This window comes from Lynx rufus, unplaced genomic scaffold (genome assembly GCF_022079265.1).
Source record: "Lynx rufus isolate CCGP_SWC_20201006 ecotype Redwood Valley unplaced genomic scaffold, mLynRuf1.p SCAF_4, whole genome shotgun sequence".
In the NCBI taxonomy this organism is placed as follows: Eukaryota; Metazoa; Chordata; class Mammalia; order Carnivora; family Felidae; genus Lynx; species Lynx rufus.
This window is the reverse complement of record NW_025814856.1, coordinates 12,772,692-12,792,883: the sequence shown is the minus strand read 5'-3', so window position 1 is coordinate 12,792,883 and position 20,192 is coordinate 12,772,692. Positions and strand designations below refer to the sequence as shown.

The 20,192-nt window shown below is 53.7% G+C and overlaps 1 protein-coding gene across 1 annotated transcript; it reads right to left on the bottom strand.

Moving 5' to 3' along the window:
- Window positions 1–884: 884 nt before the first annotated feature.
- On the bottom strand, window positions 885–12,172 carry CCDC124 (coiled-coil domain containing 124). Its single transcript, XM_047096918.1, has 5 exons — window positions 12,137–12,172; window positions 6,818–6,989; window positions 2,106–2,295; window positions 1,471–1,585; window positions 885–1,334 (listed from the first exon to the last, which is right to left on the bottom strand). Exons 2-5 carry the CDS (start codon window positions 6,974–6,976, stop codon window positions 1,127–1,129), a joined length of 672 nt encoding a protein of 223 aa, XP_046952874.1. The 5' UTR covers window positions 6,977–6,989; window positions 12,137–12,172; the 3' UTR covers window positions 885–1,126.
- Window positions 12,173–20,192: the final 8,020 nt, after the last annotated feature.

The following is a 20,192-nucleotide window of genomic DNA, read 5'->3' as shown; positions in this document are numbered from 1 at the left end:
CAGAATTCCTATGCATCCTTCGAGGCCTTCCCTCCATGAAACCCTCGTGGCCCCCTTTGGCCCGGCCCTGGATGCCACACAGTTGGGGGGTATGGAGACCAGAAGCCGCAAGGGCAGCCTTGTGGAGGCTGTCACGTGGGTGAGAGCCATAGCAGTGACCTGGTAAATGCTTGGACCCTACCCCTACCCATGGGGGCCCACCTGGCTGCTGCCCTCCCTTTCTGCCAACTTTCCAAGGCCAACTAAGCTCTAGGAAGCCAGAACCAGGAACAGATCTCACCCAACCCTTCCCAGACAGGCAGCCTCTGATGGGACACTTATTCCTACCCAGATCCACCTGCCCGTTCCAGCCTCCAGGCCCTCGCCTGCCTACGGCCCTGCCTATACAATGGGATCTGACTCATCTCCCGCTCAGGCCCGCTCTGAAGAAATCCTCCACTGGGAAGCCTGCCCATGACTTGACCCAGATGCCTCCCCTGTTGGAGTAACACCAGAGCAGCCAGCATTTCCTGACCCCCCCCCCCCCCGAGCACAGTATGTGACCTGACTGCTGACTCTGAACCAGAACCTCAGGATGCTAACACATCGCCTTCAGCTCGCCTCTGGTTCTGCCCCTGAAGTACTTTGTGACCTGGAGCCAGTGCCTCCACCTCTCTGAGCAGTCCCCTTGTAGCAGCCCAGCAAAGCTTCCGGGGTGGTGGTCCAGGTCCCTTAATGGACAAGTGGCCAGCCAGGTGGGGAGGCCGTAAGAGCCAGGCACAGGTCTCAGCTTGCTGCGACAACACGCAGTTGGGGGCCCTGATCTTCTCTGGCCGTGACCCCTGCATTCCAGCCCTCCTCTCCCCACCACCCACCCGCCACCCACAGAGACGTCGAGTGCACGGTTTGCCTCACCGATTGCCTTTATTGGGCATCAGCCCCAGGGCTCCACGGGCGCAGGAAGGGGGTGGTGGGTGTCACTTGAAGCAGGGACCCTCCGGTGGGAGGCACGACCGATGATGCCACCTAGCCCCCAGGATGCTTGCCTCAGCCCGGGACCTCTCTGTAACCCACGCAGCTGACCCAGCGGACGGCGTGTGAGGTCATGACCCTGACCGCCTGTAGGGCGGCTCCCCCAGTTCTGGGCTCACTTGGGGGTATTGAAGGGCACGGCCCGCTGGTTCATGGGGTTGTCTGGCGACCGCAGCCACTCCTTCTTGAGCAGCTGCTTCAGCTGCGACAGCCGCATGTTGGGGTTTTCTTGCTTGAGCCGCGGCAGCTGCGCCTCCTCGAAGGCGGTGAAGGCCGCCCGCATGCGGCGCTCTGGGTGCCGGTCTGCAGCCTCCTCCGTCACGCTAGGGGAGGACAGTGAGGAGGAGAGCGGAGTGAGGGGGGGGAGGGGTCTAGGGTGCGGCCCCGCCCGCGGGGAGGGCCGTGCTCCGCCCCCAGGCACATAGCCCCACCCCCGGCGCTCAAGCCCCACCCCATCACCTGAGCACCGCGATGGCATCCTCGATGGTGCGCGCCTCCACACTGCCCTCCTCCAGCACGCGGCGGTTCACATTCTCCTCCAGCGGCACCTCCAAGTGGCTCTTGGCTTTCTCGGCTGGGGGCGGAAGACAGCCAAATGACAGGGACACACACAGGGACAGAGATAAGCGGGGATGCAGAGCTCCGGAGAGATGAGAGCGACGCAGTGGGGGAAGAGAGGAGAGAGAAGGAGGCAAGCAGGCAAAGAACGATGGGGGCGCCCTCCTGTCCTCCCAGCGCCCAGGCCCCTGCCCAGGCCCCGCTGCCATCCTGACTTCCCTGCAACTGAGCACACAGGAGGCACCCCCACTCCTGGCTGCTGTCTCCTTACCCTCCGGCACCCCATTCAGTCCCCGGAGACCCCATGGCCCACAAGCGGAGGTCAGATGCACAGCAAGTAAATACACACGTGTTTGTGCCCATGCTCTCGGTGCTCAAAGCCAGGCCTGCCAGGACGCTGCCCACCCCTGCTTCTCCACACAGCCCAGGCAGCTTCTCTGGGGGTGAGGAAGGGGCTCTAGATTCAGCCAGGGTTAGTCCTGCGGCCTGGCCTTTAGTGGGGGGAAAGGCAGCTCCAGAGCGAGCCAAAGCCCCACCTGGGTCTGGGGCTTCCTTGTGTTGGTGGTCTCGACGGAGCGTCTCCTCAATCTGGGCGCGGGTGACCTTGCTGGGCGCGGCCACCCGGGGGGCCTTGCCACCCTTGAGCTTGGAGTCTTCCTCCTCCAGCAGGCGCTGCGTCTCCTTCTTGCGCTCTAGCTGCTCCAGGCGCCGCTTCTCCTTCTCCTCCTGGGGGGAGGGAGGCGATCAGGAGTGGGCCCCACCACTGGCATGAGGTCTGGGTTTTTATCTATCTCACCCAAGGCAGACTGAGGCCCTGCTGTGTGCTAGACCCTGTGCTGGGCACAGCGGACACAGCTGGAGCACAACAGGCCTACCTGAGGGCTCCCAGCCTACAGTACCATGGGAGCAAAGGGAACCTTGGCCAGGGCAGGTGGATGGTGGCTCTTGAAGGAAAAGCGACACCTGGGCTGGAGGAGGAGCCAGACAGGAAGAGAGATGGAGGACAGGAAAGTCCTTAGAGGTGGGAATGCAGGTGCAAAGGCCCTGAGGCAGGAACCTCCTGGCAGGACGGACGAGAGACTCACAAAGGCTGGTGTGGCTGGAGCAGGGAGGGGAAGCTCGGCAGGAGAAGAGGTGGGGAGGACATAGGGTGGGACCCCAAGGGGCCTCAAGGGAGGGGTTTGTATTGGATTCCGAAGGTGACAGGACCCAGGGAAGGTCTGAGCCCATTTTCTGGCTGGGGCAGGGGTCTGCCCTTATGGGCACTGTCCCTAGCCAAGTGTCGCAGGGGCTGTGACTGGTCCCACCTTGCCCCCCAGGGAGGCCTTGATGCCATCTGACCTACAGGACTTGCCCTTGGCCGCTGCCCCTCACCACCTCCACCAGGGGGCAGAGTCACGGCCTGGTTCATTTGTAGTGCAGGGCAACCACAGGCTTGGAATATTCGGCCACCTCCCACCCGCACCCCCACAGGGCCCTGCACCTCAGGCACCTCCACCTGCCTACCCTCTGCCTACAACTCTGCCACCTGACTTCCATGCCCTGGGGGTGATCCCCACTCCTTCAGTGCCCTCTGTGACACTCCTATAGTGGAACGAAGTGTCCCCCTGGGCCTCTGAACTCTAACCTGCCTGCCCAGCAGGAAAGTGGAGGCGAGGTTAAAGGTTAAGGGCCCCCACATCTGTGTTCAGGCACCTCAGGCAGGGCCACTGTCCGAGCCTGAGTTCACCCATCCATTAGAGGTAACGTCCTCCCGAGGCCCCCTCGTCCCTGCACGGTACTCATACAGCCCATGTTCGTTCTGTCCCCAACACGGCCCTGCCTCAGCCTTTGCACTGGCTGTCCTCTCCTCCTGGGGCGCCGAGGCCTCCTTCCCCGGCTAACTCCGGCTCCTCCCGAGCTCCTGGCTCCTTATCGGCGCGTCCGCCCCGTGGCTCTTTCCCGTGTTCCGCAAATCCCTGCTTCTGGTCTTCTGACTATCTGGTTTGTCCTGGAGGCAGGAGGCAGGCCCTGGCCTGGGTTTTGAACAGCTGCCTGCTGGCCCCAGGCCCAGTAACACAGTAGGTGTTAGTAAAAGTATGCTGCATGAACGCATGAATTCCAAAAAGCTCCAATAACTCAGGAAAGACACTCGCTTGCGGCCGTTAGTCTCTAGTGACATGGGACTGAGGAGGAAGCATGAGCATTTATGCTTTGACATTCAGCAAAATTTTGTGACAAAGTCACTTGCAGTTTGTAAAAAAAAGAGCCATCAGCAATTGGCAGTATCTGGTGATGGGTGACGATAAGTCCACTCTGCAGAATATTCCTGCGCCATAAAAAGTGAGTCTCATAAATAATTGACGTGGAACCCGGAGAGTCAGGTGCTCAGGCAGAGCTGCTTAATACGGAACAAGTGGAGATAAACTGCTGACTTCCGGGCGGCGGGGGAGGGGGCGGTATGAATTACGGCCCCATCCGTGACCGCTGCCTGGTGGCCAGGAGAAATATGGCTATGGGACCCTACTGAACTGAAGACACGGGCTTTAGGGTAGGACACTGGGTGAGAAAAGTCTGGTGCCACGTGAGGGAGGACGTGGGTTTTTTAGTGTTTTGGAGTGAGCATGAATTTGCTTTTTTCTTCCTTTTTTTTTTATTTTTTTTAACTTTTTTTTAATTTATTTTTGAGACAGGGAGAGACAGAGCATGAACGGGGGAGGGTCAGAGAGAGGGAGACACAGAATCTGAAACAGGCTCCAGGCTCTGAGCTGTCAGCCCAGAGCCTGACGCGGGGCTTGAACTCACGGACCACGAGATCATGACCTGAGCCAAAGTCGGACGCTCAACAGACTGCGCCACCCAGGCGCCCCTCTTCCTTTCTTTTTTAAAAGATTTTAGGGGGCGCCTAGGTGCCTCAGGCAGTTGAATGTCCGACTTTGACTCAGGTCATGATCTCACGGTTCGTGGGTTCGAGCCCCACGTCGGGCTCTGGGCTGACAGCTCAGAGCCTGGAGCCTGCTTCCGATTCTGTGTCTCCCTCTCTCTCTGCCCCTCCCCTGCTCACGCTCTGTCTCTCTCTCTCTCTCTCTCTCTCTCAAACATAAACATTAAAAAAAAAATCTTTTTAAATAAATAAAAATAAAAGATTTTATTTTATTTTAAGTAATCTCTACACGCAACGTGGGGCTCGAACTTACAACCCTGAGATCAAGGGTCGAATGCTCCACCAATGGAGCCAGCCAGGCGCCCAGATTTGCTTTTTTCATAGAAACGTTTTTTTCATGTATATATGAAATCCTAAGCAGGCTCCGTGCTGTCAGCATAGAGCCCGATGCGGGACTCGAGCTCACGAACTGAGATCATGACCTGAGCCGAAACCAAGAGTGGGACGCTTAACCCACTGAGCCACCCAGGGGCTCCCACAGAAACAATGTTTTTAAAGCAGCTGTTGTATAGGGAAGAAAAGAAGGACTAGGTGGGCCACGTAAACTGTGGGCACCACATGCCCATCAGCAGGAAGAGGGCTAGACAAACCGCAGAAAACCACCCAATGTTGGCAACTCCATGCAAAACAGTCAGGAGGGTGGACTGCCTGGGAAGGGCCTGGAGGCTGGGAATATTCCAGACGGCAGGGGCTGGCAAACTACAGTCCTCCACCTGTTTTGGTAAAGGTTTTAGTCCATTTGCATATGGTGGCTCTGTGCCAGGACAGGGTCAAAAAGCTGTGAGAGCTCATCTGGCCCCTCCAGCCTATCCGACCTCTGCTCTGCATGTTCTTGTAGGCGCATGCTACCCAGGCGGGCAGACAGACAGCTCCCTAAGCCACACACCCAGGACAGGGCCTGTCCTTTAAGCCAACCCTTGTAACAGACCAAAAGGTAGACCCATGGCCTCGGCTAGTCCCAGCCCTTCCCCACAGCCCTGGGACCTGGGCTTCCTGCCTTATCCGTGCCGCGCTTTTCTCACCCAGGGACCCCAGAGCCCAAGACACTAGCCCAGGGAGGGCTCTTGGGGCCTGGGGCCTGGGCTGCTACCTCTGCTTCAGGTCTCTATGGGGCACCTGGTTAGCTCAGGCAGTTAAACATTGACTCCTGAGCTCAGGTCAGGTCTTGATCTCAGGGTCGCGAGTTCAAGCCCCGTGCTGGGCATGGAGCCTACTTTAAAAAAAAAAAGAAAAGAAAAAAAAGGTCTCTGGCTTTTTCTCTCTGCGTAATGCATAAGGGCTCTTTGGCAGACGATGTTTTTTTTTTTCTTTTGGGTTTTCAACTATCCTATATTATCAAAATATTGACAGTCAAAAAGAAACTTGAAAGACCTCCATGGACCAAATGCAGCACAGGGTGTGGGGAGGGAACCAATGACGTGCCATGTCCAACTAAAAATAAGGCAGGATCCAGTCCTGCACAGCAAGATGATGGGAAAACTCACAAAAGCACCCAGGCATGCCCGGAACTGGGCAAGCAGGGAAGGTATGTCACCAGTGCTATTTTCTACAGTTGTTACCAGTCTGGTCAGGAACCTCTGATCAGCACCCACCCCCCCCCCCCGGGGGGGGGGGGGGTGGGCGAGAACACGCACAGACAGCGACAGTGGGTCTCTGGCGCCACCTACTGGACAGAGCCAGTCAGCGTCACCCGTGATCCACTTCCCAGACACCAATTCAGTTACCCACTGGGTGCCTGACACTGGGACCCACTAGGGGACAGATGGCCATCCCTGCACTCTTCTGTGTTTTTGCACACACCTAGAAGAGCCTGCGAGCCCTGGGGTCAGCAGGGTGGATGCGGGGGACCTAGTACAGCAGCTCCCAGCCTTGTCGCTGCAGACGTCTGGGGCTGTCTCGTTCTTTTCAAGGCGGGACTGTCCCGGACCCTGAAGGGTGTTGAGCAGCGATCCCGGCCCCCGCCCGCCAGATGCCAGTGGCCCCTTCCACCCACCGGCTGTGACAACCCAAAATGTCTCCGGATGTTGCCAAGTGCCCGCTGGGTGCAGAACTGCTCGAGGCTGAGAAGCGCCAGTCTGACCCAGCCCGGACATTACACGGAGGAGAGGGAGGAGCCCGCAGGGGGTGGTGGCTGCCTTGCCTAACGAGCCCCCCCCCGCCCCCCCCCCCCCCCGGCCCTTTGCCTCCACCGCCCTCCTCGTCCTTGGTCTACAGGGCCTTCTCACTTTCTAGCCAAAGCCCCAGGGGCCTCCTGCTACCTTCTACCTCGTTTCCATGTTGACTGCCCACCTTAGCCGCAGCTGCGGGAGCCTGGGAACCACCCACCTTGCGCTGTTCCTTCCTCATGACGTGTTTGTCCTCATCCTTCCAGTAGGCATCCTCCAGCTCCTTCTGCTTCCTGGCATCAGCTGCCGCCTTGGCCTCAGCCCTCCGCGCCCGGGCCGCTGCCGACTTGGTGTTCTCACCCTGGAACTTCTTGGGCATATCCCTCAGCAGGCTGCGGGAGGAGGGCAGGGACCAGTGAGCAGGGGGCAGGCCGGCCTTCGGCGCCCCCACGCCCACACTTGCAGTCAAGAGCCCCTTGGAGCCTCAAGGGCCTTGTCTGTAAAATGAGGGCCTCAGACTTAGTGATCTTCCTTTAAAAAAAAAAAAATGGATTGAGGTGAAATTCACGCAACAAAAAATGAACCATTTTCAAGTGCCCAATTTGGTGGCATTTAATACATTCGCAATGTCGTGCAACCATCGCCTCTATAGTTCTGGAACATTCCCAGCACCCCAAAAGGAAACCCCGCACCCACTAACAAACAGTCATGCACCCTCCCCCCTCCCCCTGGCCCCTGACCACCACCGATCTGCCTTCTGTCTCTACGGATTTGTCTCTTCTGGACGTTTCGTATAAACAGAACGGTGCATTCTGTGGCCTTTTGTGGTCTTTCACTCGGTGTGATGTTTTCAAGGTTCCTCTATGCTTTTTAGCATGTCAGTGCTTCGTTCTTTTTTTTATGGCCGAGTAATATTCCATTGTACAGATTGACCACATTTTGTTTATCCGTTCGCCACTAACGTTCACCCGGGTTGTTTCCGCTTTTTGGCTTTCATTTTTGTTTCATCATTTTTGAAGTTGATTTATTTATTTTGAGAGAAAACACGAGTGGGAGAGGGGCGGGGGGGAGAGAGAGAGAGAGAGAGAGAGAGAGAGAGAGAGAGAGAGAGAGAGTCCCAAGCAGGCTCCACCCTGTCAGCGCGGAGCCCGACGTGAGGCTCGAACACACAAACTGTGAGATCATGACCTGAGCCTAAGTTGGATGTTTCACTGACTGGGCCACCCAGGCGCCCCTCCACATTTTGGCTTTTGGAGTCACGCTTCGGTGGACCCCTGCGGGCCAGTCTGTGTGTGGCCCCTCCTATTCTGCCACTTATGACACCTCAGTCCCCAGAACCCTGAGGCCAAATCCTCCTCGCTGGGTACTCGGCTGCCGTGAACTGCTCCCAGTGACCCAGGAGATGTATAACTGGAAAGCTGTTGTCCAGGAGGCACATGGTCGGTGCAAGTCCCACGCCGGGTGCTGGGGAAATGATATACACAAACGGCAGGCACCACCCTCCCTCCACTAACCCCTTCATATGGACCAACTCAACTGAATGGCTCCAAAGCGGGGTGCCTACGTGGCTCGGTCGGTAGAGCATGGGACTCTTGATCTCAGGGTCATGAGTTCAAGTCCCACAGCACGGAGCTTACTCAAAAAAAAAAAAAAAAAAAAATTCATGAATGCTTCCAAAGCTTTAAATGTGGGCACTGCCCCTGTGACCAATTCTGAGATGGGGAAGTCAAGGTACCTGGCCAGGTCACATAGCTGTGAGCCTAGAGTCTCACCTCCAAAGCCTGCCTTCCAGGTGAGAAAGGGAAGGCTGTGCGGCCCAGGGCATGTGCCTTCAGTCCTCCGGGCCTCAGTTTTCGTCATCTGGGAAATGGGCTGATGTTCCTGACTCCTGGGTTGTTTGTCTTCCCTGAATATCTCCAGCTCAGTCCCCTTAGGGAAATAGGCCCAGCATCCACAGATGAAGGGGAGAGAACGTGGGGGCCACTTTGACCCAGGACCACCAGGCCACCCCATTCCAGCCTCCTAGCTGTGTGACTTGTGGGGCAAGGAGCTTCCACCTTGGAGCCCTCTGGAAACTCTAACATCAGCTCCCATCTGCAGCAGCTCTGTGCACTGGGCTTCGTGTTTTGCAGCGTCTGAGTGGATTCTCACAACCCTGGTATGTGACGGCAGAGCTGAGCCCCGAAGGACGGGTCAGAGGCAGTTCTGTGAGGGTGAAGCGGTGAGGCTTCTGGGCAGAGGGCACAGGATACGCAAAGACCCTGCGGCACTGATGAGGCCACTGAGCGCTGGGGAGGGGGAGGAAAAGAGGGTGGGAGGGCACGGGGCTGTCAGAGTGGGGTATTATGGGCCAAGGAAGAGCAAGGATTTTATTCTCTGGGCACCAGGGAGCCGTTAAGCAGCCCGGAGCAGGGCACGGACACATTTTGATTCAGGCTGCTCCCAAGCCCACTGTGGCTGCTGTGCGGATAGGCCAGGGGACGACAATGATGCGAGGGGCAGAACGGGAGGTGTGGGGTCGGATGGAGCCGGGCAGTAGTAACGATGTCAACTCGGACCGATGCCCGGCACCAGGGACACGCTAAACCACTTCATCCCCCGGCAGCAGCAGCAGAGGCTACTTTCAGCCCCATTTTACAGACGCAGGAGCCTAAGGCTTTGCAGGAGTAAGTAGTATGCTCAGGGCCACACAGCAGGTTAGTGGAGGAGGCCCGATTCCAAGCCAGGGCCAGACCCCCAATCCCAACTCTGTGCTCCTAACCGCTGGCCCACCCCGGGGTCCCGACAGGCCCCGATGATGTTCCCCGCGGATCAGGATTCTGAGGCCACTGCCCGCCCCCCCCCCCCCGCCACGTAACATCAAGGGGTGGCCTCCTGGCCAGGTGGTCCAGGCTGAGACTGAGGAGAGCACCCCATGGGGCAGAGCAGGGCAAAGTAGGGGCGATCAGTGGACCCAGGAGACTCAGAGCTGCGATCACAGCCGAAGTGCTCCCCTTGAGCTGAGACACAGCATGGACCCCAGTCCCTCTCCCGACCCCCTGGATTTAAGAGCTGCCACAGGGGGATGTGCTGGCCTGATCCCGCGGGCCTCCCAGCTGCTCCTTGACCACCTAAGTCAGCATTCATTACTGAGTGTCCACAATACGCTCAATAGAACCACCAAGAATTGGGAGTCACCGTCCAAGTTACAGATTAGAAAACTCCCCACCCGGGGCGCCCGATTGGATCGAGCTTCTGATTCTTGGTTTTGGCCCAGGTCATGATCTCCTGGGTCGAGCCCCACGTGGGGATCCACACAGTGTGAAGCCTGCTTGGGATTCTCTCCCTCTCTCTGCCCCTCTCCCACTTGTGTGCGCGCGCGCGCTCTCTCTCTCTCTCTCTATGAATAAACTTTAAAGAGAGAAAACCTGCCACCCTACTCTCCCTCCATCTTCCCCTCACTCGCTGGTGGCAGCCACACCAGCCTCCCTGCCATCTTCCAAACATACTGCAGGTTCCCACCTCAGGGCCTTTGCACTTGCTGCATCCTCCACCTGGCTGCCCTTCACGCCTCTTTTTACCCAATTGACTATTTATTTTCATTTTTTTAATGTTTATTTATTTTTGAGAGAGAGAGAGAGAGAGAGAGAGAGAGAGAGAGGCAGAGAGAGAGAGGGAGACACACAATCCAAAGCAGGCTCCAGGTTCCGAGCTGTCAGCACAGGGCCGGACGTGGGGTTTGAACTCAGGACCCGTGAGATCACGCCCTGAGCCGAAGTCGGACGCTTCGCCGACCGAGCCACCCAGGCGCCCCAGTTAACTCCTATCTAAATTTCAGGGCCTACCTCAGGTGTGTCTGCCTCCATGAAGCCTTCCCTGAGACACCCTCTCTCAGACCACAAGCTTCTCTTTGAGGCCCTCGTCCGGGTTGCTATTTTATGTTCACGTATATGATTATTTGACAAATGTCCATGTTTCCCACCAGGCTGGGAGTTCTGTGAAGGCAGGGACTGCCTTGGTCCCTACTGGGTCCCCACTGCCCGGTACAGTAGGGGCTCAACAAGCCCTAACCCTCAAGACGACTGTCTTTGGAGACAGGGCCAGTGAGGGAGCGATAGCGATTAAGCGAAGTCATAAGGGTGGGGCCCTAATCTAATGGGGCTGGTGCCCCTATCATTGCAAAAGACACCAGGGCTTGCTCTCTGCACCACGTGAGGACACGGCTGAGAAGGTGGCCATTTGCAAGTCAGGAAGGGTGCCTGCGTCAGGAACCAAACTGGGGGGCACTTGGATCTTGCATTTCCTCCCTTCCAGAACCGTGGGCACAGAAATTCCTGTTACTTAGGCCGCCCAGTCTGTGGTATTTTTTAATGGCAGCCGAGCTTTACACAGACAGCTTCTCTTCTGTTGCGGTAAACACTTACTCACGCTGTCGTTCAGTAAACACGCACCGAGCACCTAGTACGCGTGGGACACTGGGTAGCAAAGCAGCACCCATCTGACCGCCAGGCTGGCTAGGGCTTAGACAGTAGGAGTGACAACTTGCCATAAGAACTGTGATGGGGGGGGGGGGGGCGCCTGGGTGGCGCAGTCGGTTAAGCGTCCGACTTCAGCCAGGTCACGATCTCGCGGTCCGTGAGTTCGAGCCCCGCGTCGGGCTCTGGGCTGATGGCTCGGAGCCTGGAGCCTGTTTCCGATTCTGTGTCTCCCTCTCTCTCTGCCCCTCCCCCATTCATGCTCTGTCTCTCTCTGTCCCAAACATAAATAAACGTTGAAAAAAAAAAAATTAAAAAAAAAAAAAAAAGAACTGTGATGGGGACATGCAGGGCGCTGGGGAAGCCTCGAGGGGGGTTTCTGACCCAGGCTGGGGTTAAAGGGCTTCCTGAAGGAGATATCCAAGAAAAGGCCTGAAGGGGTCAGGGGCTCCTGAGCCCCCAGGAGGGTGGGGGAGGCAGGCTGCGAAGCGGGGATCTGTATTTCAGGGTGATGGAAACATGCGGAGGGTGTTAGAACCGGGAGGCGCTGATCTGTGGATAAGAGGCGAACTGTAGGGGTGCGATAAGCAAGAAACTCAGGCAGGGATCCGGGGAGTGGCTCCGGATGGACAAGGGGGTACGTTTAGGACGGAATCCAGACCCACGTGGTTGATTGGATGCAAAAGTAAAGAGAAAATAGAAGATAAAGCTCAACACCGCCTCTTCCAAGAAGCCCTCCCGCTACCCCTTCCGGGCTCCCCCTTGCCCGTCGTGCGTCTCCCCAGTCCTGACCCCACTGCAAGACACCGGGGCGGCGTCCGTACCCAGCTCTGTCACCCTCAAGCCTGGCAGGGCTGGAGCTGGCTGGCCTCCAAAAGGACGCAGTTCTCCCCGGGTCTCGGTCGCCCGCTCCGGGAAATGGGCACAGCCCCCGCGAGAGCCGTCTTGCCTGGACGCTGAAAGTGCCCGGGTCTCCGACCACCCCACCGCCAGCCCCCCCAGGGAGACGGTCTCAGGCCTAGCCACCCCGCCGGGCCCACCCGCACCCCGCCCCCCGGCTCCGCCCGCGCCGCGGCCGCTCCTACCTCCTTCCCCCAGCGCCGGCCCGGTCGCGAATCCATGACGTCACCGCAGGGCTTGCGCGCCGAGCTCCCGGAGGCGCGGGCTGATGACGTATCAGCGTTGTCGCCATCTTGGTAAGGGAAACGCTCCCTGGCCTCCCACCCGAGCCAAGGTTATCAGCCACTTCTTTTCCTCTCCGCGAAGAGGCTATTTTATGAGGCCCCCACCCCCTCCTCTCGCTTCAAATATTGGCAAACTAGGAGGGGCGGCTAAAAACGACAATCTAGAATGTCGCCTTTACCAAGATGGCCGTTGCCCGGATGAAATATGGCGACCTCCACTTCACACGTGGTCCGACGGCGTCAGGCGGGAGTTGCCCTGCCACCAGGGGGCGCCAGAGCCCGCGGTCCAATCGCTGTCCGCAGCCGGCCAAGCCCAGAAGAATCCTCCCAAATTGTGCTGTCGCTTTGCGCTGGGAAGGCGCTCTTCTAATCCACACTCTCTGCGTCCCACCTGCGAAGCTGGGGAGAGGGGAGGCCGGAGAAAGTGCCAGAGAAACGAACCACCCCACCCCGTTCAGCTGGGGAAACCGAGGCTCAGAGACACCAGGAAGTGAATTTACTCAAAATGTAAGCCCCCCCCCCCCCCCCAGCAGCTCAAATTCCTCGCCGGCCCCTCCTGAAATGCTCCACTCTCACCCACCCCCTGCACACGCACCTTGCTTTTTTATTTTATTCAGCAATTAGTTTGGGGGGCCAATTTGTCCCAGGCACCTACACTTGAGAGTTTCTGCATTTCCTGGGGCTCCGTGTCCTCATCTGTAAAAATGGGGAGTACTAGGGGTCTGAGGGTGGTTACCCTGGACCTGGCTGTGGGGAAAGAGGCAGGGTTTGGATCTAGGGGACCGTCCGGGCAGGACGAGTGGACCACAGAGTCCTTCTCTGAAAGGCAACCCCAGTCACACTGCCAGGACCTTGCTCTAGAGCCTGGTGGGTTCCCACTGCCTTTCAAGACTCCTTTATTTCGGTCAGAGAATCAGCTTGCGTTGTCCATTTGCTGACCTGTTTGTTTTCTGCTTCTACCGTGGCTGTGACATGGGACGGAACCCACGCAGCTAGAGTAGCCTCAGCAGAAAACATGTACAACTGACCCTTGAACCACACAGGATTTAGGGGCACCGACTCCCACGGGGTCGAAAGTCTGCGTATAGGGGCGCCTGGGTGGTTCAGTCGGTTGTGTCGGACTTCGGCTGAGGTCCTGATCTCGCCGTCCGTGAGTTCGAGCCCCGCGTCGGGCCCTGTGCTGACAGCTCGGAGCCTGGAGCCTGCTTCAGATTCTGTGTCTCCCTCTCTCTCTTCCCCTCCCCTGCTCGCGCTCTGTCTCTCTATCTCTCTCAACGTTAAAGAAACATTAAAAAAAAAAAAAAAAAAAAAAAAACCTTGCAAAAAAAATCTGCCTATAACTTTTGACTCCCCAGAAACTTAATGACGAATGACCGGAAGCCTGACCAATAACAATCAGTTGCTTAACGCATATTTGGCATGTTATATAGATTATGTAATGCATTCTTACAAGAAAGTAAGCTAGAGAAAAAAATGTTACTAAGAAAAGCATCAGGGAGAGAAATTACATTGGTAGCCCTGTACTGCATTTATGGAGAAAACAAAACAAAACAAAACCCTTGGATAAGTGGACCCGTGCGGTTAAAAACCCATGCAGTTTAAGGGTCACCTGTATTGTTCAGTATTAGGTACAGGATGTGTGGAGGCGGCAAAGCCAACACCTAGTCAACCTTCTGCTGGTAAAGAGCCAGGTTTAAAAAAAAAAAAATGCTAATAATAATTTAAAAGAGAGATTGGCTCGTCACACCTTCCCGGGGGCAGGATGCCTCTTGCTTCATATTGACATAACTCAGAGGTGTAGGTCAAGTGAATCGTTCCAGAACAAGCAAAATCTTCTGCAAGATGACTTTTGCCACCGGCCAGGCACTCTGCCTCACAGTGCTACTCCCCGTCCTAAGCATTCTTAGCTTCTATCGTGGTGACACTACAGCTCTTCGATGCCCTCCTTCTCAAACAAGTGTTGAGTGCCTACTTCGAGCCTGTGCTGGAATACAGAGACAAGTTGGGGGCACCTGGGTGGCTCCGATGGTTAAGCGTCCGACTCTTGATCTCGGCTCGGTTCGCGATCGTTCGTGAGATCGAGTCCCATGTGGGGGTCTGCACTGACAGCGTGGAGCCTGTTTGGGATGTTCTCTCTCTCTCTCTCTCTCTCTGCCCCTCCCCCTCTTGCTCTCTCTCTCTCTCTCTCTCTCAAAATAAATAAGCATTTACAAAAAAATTAGACAGACGTGGTCCCTGGTCTTCTGGGGCTCACACAGTCAGGAAGTCACACACACAAAAATTATGATCCTTTATTTTTTAAATGTTTATTTCCTTTTGAGACTGAGAGAGACAGAGCGTGAACGGGGAAGGGGCAGAAAGAGAGGGAGACACAGGATCCGAGTGGGTGACGGAAGCCAGCAGGCTGGGTGATCAAAGAGGCCTTCTCAGAGGAGGTGGCCTTTAAACAGGGCTGCATGAAGAAAGGGAGACAAAGGCGTTCTGGGCAGAGGGAATGGCATGTGCAAAGGCCGGGTGATAGGTGTAAAGTGAGAAAGAAGAAAGCGGACCGTGACCTTGGTCCGGTGGGAGTTGGCCCAGCGTCTACAGCTGCGCTATGGTTTTCTCCTACGTGACGTAATTCACAGAACGTCAGTATCAGAAAAGGCCACTCTAGCCAGGATGAAGCAAGGCAAAAACAAGCCCCCTCCGGTGCATCTGACCTCAGACAAACACAAGGTCATGATCACAAACCACCGAGAGGGCCAAACCTCCCCGTCCTCAAACCGCCTCACGTAAGCCCCAGTTTTATAATAAGCCCTTCCTAACCCCCTCTTTCTGGGATGCTACACAGAGCCCCCCTGCAATGAGCCATTACACCCAGCTCGGTCTGACTACAGGTATGTCTGGTAGGGCATCAGTAGGGATGGGCATCCTGTCGAGACCCCGCCAAGACCCTCGCTGCCCCCACCCAGGACCCTCCAAGGGCTCTTTGGGGGACATCCTTCTTTGCCTTTTCCAGCTTCCGGCAGCCCCAGGCATTCCTCAGCTCGGGGCCACATCGCTCCAGTCTCCGCCTCCTTCCTCACACGGCCTTCCCTTGTGTCTCTTCTAAAGACACGTGTCATTGGGTTGAGGGTCCACTCTAAATCCAGGCTGATCTCATCTCGGCCTCCGATGGGTATCGACCAGCCTTTAGCAAAGTTCTGGAAAGCCGAGGTCGCACAGGGGCCCTCCCAGCACTCGTTGCTGTTCTTGTGGAGTTTCCTCCATCAAAAGCTGCGCTTGGTCCGGGCCAAGCACCTGCGTCTTTCGTGTTTCCGTCACGTTAACTCGAACACGGCGCTCTCTGCTGGGACTGTCCCCATCGGGGACGAGTTGGAACAAAGTTTCGGATTGCAGTGGCTACTGTGGGGCCTTTCATTGGACAGGGATCTAGAAACAAGAAAGAAAAAGGCTGTCACAGGGAGATCATCCTGTCTAAACAGACCATTTGGCCAAACACCCCTTTGTTTGTTTTAGACTTTGGGGCGTCTGTAACAAGGGCTGGGCTCCGCAATCCACGGTTTGATGAGATTATCAAGGACCCAGATGAATGTTTGAACTGGGTGTAATGACTCTGTTTGTGCTTGTGTGCCTGTGCCAATGGGTTTTCCTCCACTGAAACTTGTCGGTCCTTTGACCGAGTGGAAATGTCATACCTGAAAAGGACTCCCCTCATTTCTTTTTTCTGTCTTTCTCCCTTTCCTCCTCACTTGGGAAACTTTAAAGACGATTTAATGGAAATGGCACTGTCTTTCCACGCATGTTCTCAGAGCATCTCCTCCGGCTAATGGGACAAAATTGTCGAAAAGACACAAAACCCTGGGGGCGCCCGGGTGGCTCAGTCGGTGAAGCGTCTGCCTTCGGCACGGGTCATGATCTCATGGTTCGTGGGTTCGGGCCCCATGTCAGGCTCTGCACGGACAGCGCGGAGCCTGCTTGGGATTCTCTCTCTCTCCCTCTCTCTGCCCCTTTGCTGCTCGCTCTCTCTCTCTCTCTCTCTCTCAAAATAAATAAACTTAAGAAAAAAAATGCCACTGAATTTCATGTTGACTTGGGATTGTGGGACCCCGAACCCAAAGCCCAGTTGAGCTCTGATGAACCTGGGCCTGGACCTACAGAAAATAATGAGATAAGAAATGAGTGTTGTTTTCAGCTGCTAAGTGTGTGGTCATCTGATGCGGCAGCAATGGAAAAGAAATTTGGTTTCTAAGTAAGGAAGAGATACAAAACGCCGGTCATTACACATAATTGTAATCTGCCTTTATTTTTTGCCATGTTTCTACTTCACACAATATGCACGCATCATATATATATATATACACACACGTATAATGTACTTGTATGTGTGTGTGTATAATTTTTTTTTTTTTTTTGCCACCATTTCCTGCTTTTGCAAATATACGCAAGTCACTTTTGGGGGTAGCCGGGTGATCAGCAGAGGGAACCTGTCTGTACTATTTTTGCAACTCCTTGTGGGTCTATAATCCTAATCAAAATAAAAAACGGAAAAAAAAAAAAACCCAGAAAGACCCGTTCATAATCATGTCTGAGCACGGGCAAACACAAGAACACCTTGCAAATCACAAAAACGGCCAGAAGTCTCCCTTCCTGGCTATCAGGAGCAACTGCTGCTGCTCACAGTTATAGCCACAGCCTCCCCCGATTCCTCCTGGCCCCTGGGTAAAAATCAAGATGCCAAAACAGAGCCATCCCCCTCTTCCTCTTTGTGGCCGATCCAGAGCACAACTCTCCTTCCTTGAACCCAATAAAAATAAGCCCCTCCTTGCGCTCCGGTCCCCATGGTGTCTGTCTCCCTTGCCAATAACTAACATACCCAGCATGGGGTGCCTCAGTGGCTCAGGTGGTTAAGCGTCCGGCCCTTGGTTTTGGTTCAGGTCATGATCTCAGGGTTCATGGGTTCAAGCCCCTCGTCGTGCTCTGTGCTGACAGCATGGAGCCTACTTGGGATTCTCTCTTTCTCCCTCTCTCTCTGCTCCTCTCCGACTCACACTATCTCTGTGTCTCTCAAAATAAACTTCAAAAAAGAAAAAACAGGAAAGGGAAGGAAAGAAAAAAGAAAAGAAAAGAGAAAAGAACAGAAAAGAAAGAAAAGAAAAGAAAAGAAAAGAAAAGAAAAGAAAAGAAAAGAAAAAAGAAAAGAAGCCGACATACCCAGCAAGGTCCAACCAGAGCTTCCATGGCTTTCCTGGCTGGATCAGGCCAGGTCACTGAGAGAGGGTGCCATGGACAAGGCTGCTGGCCTTCGTCAGAGCCCAAAGTATTGTCAGAAGAACACAATTTAAGGTTACTGTCCCTAAAATCCCCAAATTCTAGGAATCTGCCACTTGAAGACTCTAGATTCTTTTTTCTCTTAATTTGGAGTGAAATATACAATCACATCTTAACTTCCCCTTTTCCTGGGTTGGTCAAGCTAAAGGTTTGTAAATTTTGTTTATCTTGTTGAGGAACCAGCATTAAGTTTCATTGATCTTTCCTATCGTCTTTTTAGTCCCTGTTTCATCTATTTCCGCTCTGATCTTTATGATTTCCTTCCTCCTGCTAATTTCAGGCTTTACCTGTTTTTCTTTTTCTAGTTCCTTTAGGTGTTAAGTTAGACTGATGACTTGTGATTTTTTTGGTTTGTTTTTTGAGGAGACCATGGACTGCTATGAATTTCCCTCTTAGAACCACTTTTGCTGCATCCCATAGATTTTGCTACAGTAAAACCTTGGACTGCAGATAACTTGTTCTGCAAATGTTCTGTAAGACAAGCAAAAATTTCTAATAAATTTTAACTCGCTAAACGAGCGATGTCTTGCCATACGAGTAGTACGTGACGCTGAAATGTCCCACGATGACAACTGAGTCAATGGTTCTTGAAATTCACTCTGATATACAAGTGCTTTGGATTACAAGCATGTTTCAGGCTCACAAACCAAGGTGTTACTGTATGTTGTATTTCTATTTTCAACTGTCTCTACGTAATTTTTTATTTCTCCCTTGATTTGTTTGATGACCTATTTGTTGTTAAGCAGCATGCTGTTTAATCTCCACATTTTTTAAAAGTAGGCTTCATGCCCACTGCAGAAGGCAATGCAGGGCTTGAGCTCACACCCCTGAGATCAAGAGTCAGATGTTTAACCGACTGAGCCACCCAGGCGCCCCAGTCTCCACATTTTTGTTTTCAGTTTTCCTCTTATGACTGATTTCTAGCTTCATACCATTGTGGCAGGAAGAGATGCTTGATATGATTTCAGTCTTGAATTTATTGAGACTTGCTCTGTGGCCTAACATATGATCTGGAATGTTCCATAAATATAGCTTAAGTCCATCTGGTTTAATGTATCACTTAAGGTCATTGGTACTTCTGTGAGATATATATATATATATATATATATATATATATATATATAGCATAATATTTATAAATATGTATCTTCTTGCTGAATTGGCCCTTTTATCATTATGTAATGCTCAAAACAATCTTGAGAAAGAAGAAAAACTCTATGCTCCTTGATTTCAAATTATACTACAAAACTATAATAACCAAAACAGTATGGTGTTGGCATAAAAACAGACACACAGATCAATGGAACAGAATTGAGAGCCCAGAAATAAACCTACACATAGATGAACAGTTTGTTTATAAAAAGGAGTCGAGAGAGGTGCCCGGGTAGCTCAGTCGGTTAAGCGGCCGACTTCGGCTCGGGTCACGATCTCGCGATCCGTGAGTTGGAGCCCCGCGTCGGGCTCTGTGCTGACAGCTCAGAGCCTGGAGCCCGTTTCAGATTCTGTGTCTCCCTCTCTCTCTGCCCCTCCCCTGTTCATGCTCTGTCTCTCTCTGTCTCAAAAATAAATAAACATTAAAAAAATTTTTTTTTTAATTTTTTTTTTAAGGAGTCAAGAACATTTAATGGCGGAAGGACAGCCTCTTCAATCAACAGTGCTGGGGAAACTGGGCAGCCACATGTGAAACAATGAAACTAAACTGATATCTTACACTGTGCGCAAAAAGTAACTCCAGATGGATTAAAGATGTGAATGTAAGACCTGAAACCATAAAATTCCTAGAAGAAAACACAAGCGGTAGGCTTGTCAGCAGCGGTCTTAGATGTAGAGATGTGTCTGACTCCAAAGGCAAGAGAAACAAAAGCAAAACTAAACAGATGGGATGACATCGAACTGCACCGTGAAGGAAACCATCATCATAATGAAAAGGCAACCCACTGGACAGGAGAAGTTATTTGCAAATCATATGTCCAATAAATGGTTAATATCCAAAATATATAAAGAATTCATATAACTCAATACTTTTTTTTAATTTTTAATGTTTATTTATTTTTGAGAGAGAGAGAGAGAGGGAGAGAGCAGGGGAGGGGCAGAGAGAGAGAGGGAAACACAGAATCCGAGGCAGGCTCCAGGCTCTGAGCTGTCAGCACAGAGCCTGATGTGGGGCTCAAACCCACGAACTGTGAGATCATGACCTGAGCCAAAGTCGGACACTCAACCGACTGAGCCACCAAGGTGCCCCTCAACAATTTTTTTAAAAATGGGCTGAGGCTGGGGCACCTGGGTGGCTCAGTCAGTTAAGCGTCTGACTCTTGATTTTGGCTCAGGTCATGATCTCCCGGTTCATGGGTTTGAGCCCCACGTCAGGCTCTACACCGTCAGTGCAGAGCCTGCTTGGGATCCTCTCTCTCCCTCTCTCTCTGCCCCTCCCCCACTCAGGCCCTCTCTCTCTGAAAATAAACTTTAAAAAAACAACACCACTAATTCTCCGTTCCTTCCCTGCAACCCCCATTCTACCTTCTCTCTCTACAAATATGACTACTCTAGAGGCCTGACATAAATGGAAACACGCCATATCTGTCCTTTTGGGATTAGCTGATTTCACTCAGCATTATGTCCCTAAGGTTCATCCATGCTGTAGACT

Coding starts and splice junctions, on each gene's coding strand:
- CCDC124 (XM_047096918.1), bottom strand. CDS start 6,976: ATGCCCAAGAAGTTCCAGGGTGAGAACACCAAGTCGGCAGCGGCCCGG. Junction 2,296..6,817: donor TGAGGAAGGAACAGCGCAAG/GTGGGTGGTTCC, acceptor CCCTCCCCCCAG/GAGGAGAAGGAGAAGCGGCG. Junction 1,586..2,105: donor CAAGGAAGCCCCAGACCCAG/GTGGGGCTTTGG, acceptor TTCCGCCCCCAG/CCGAGAAAGCCAAGAGCCAC.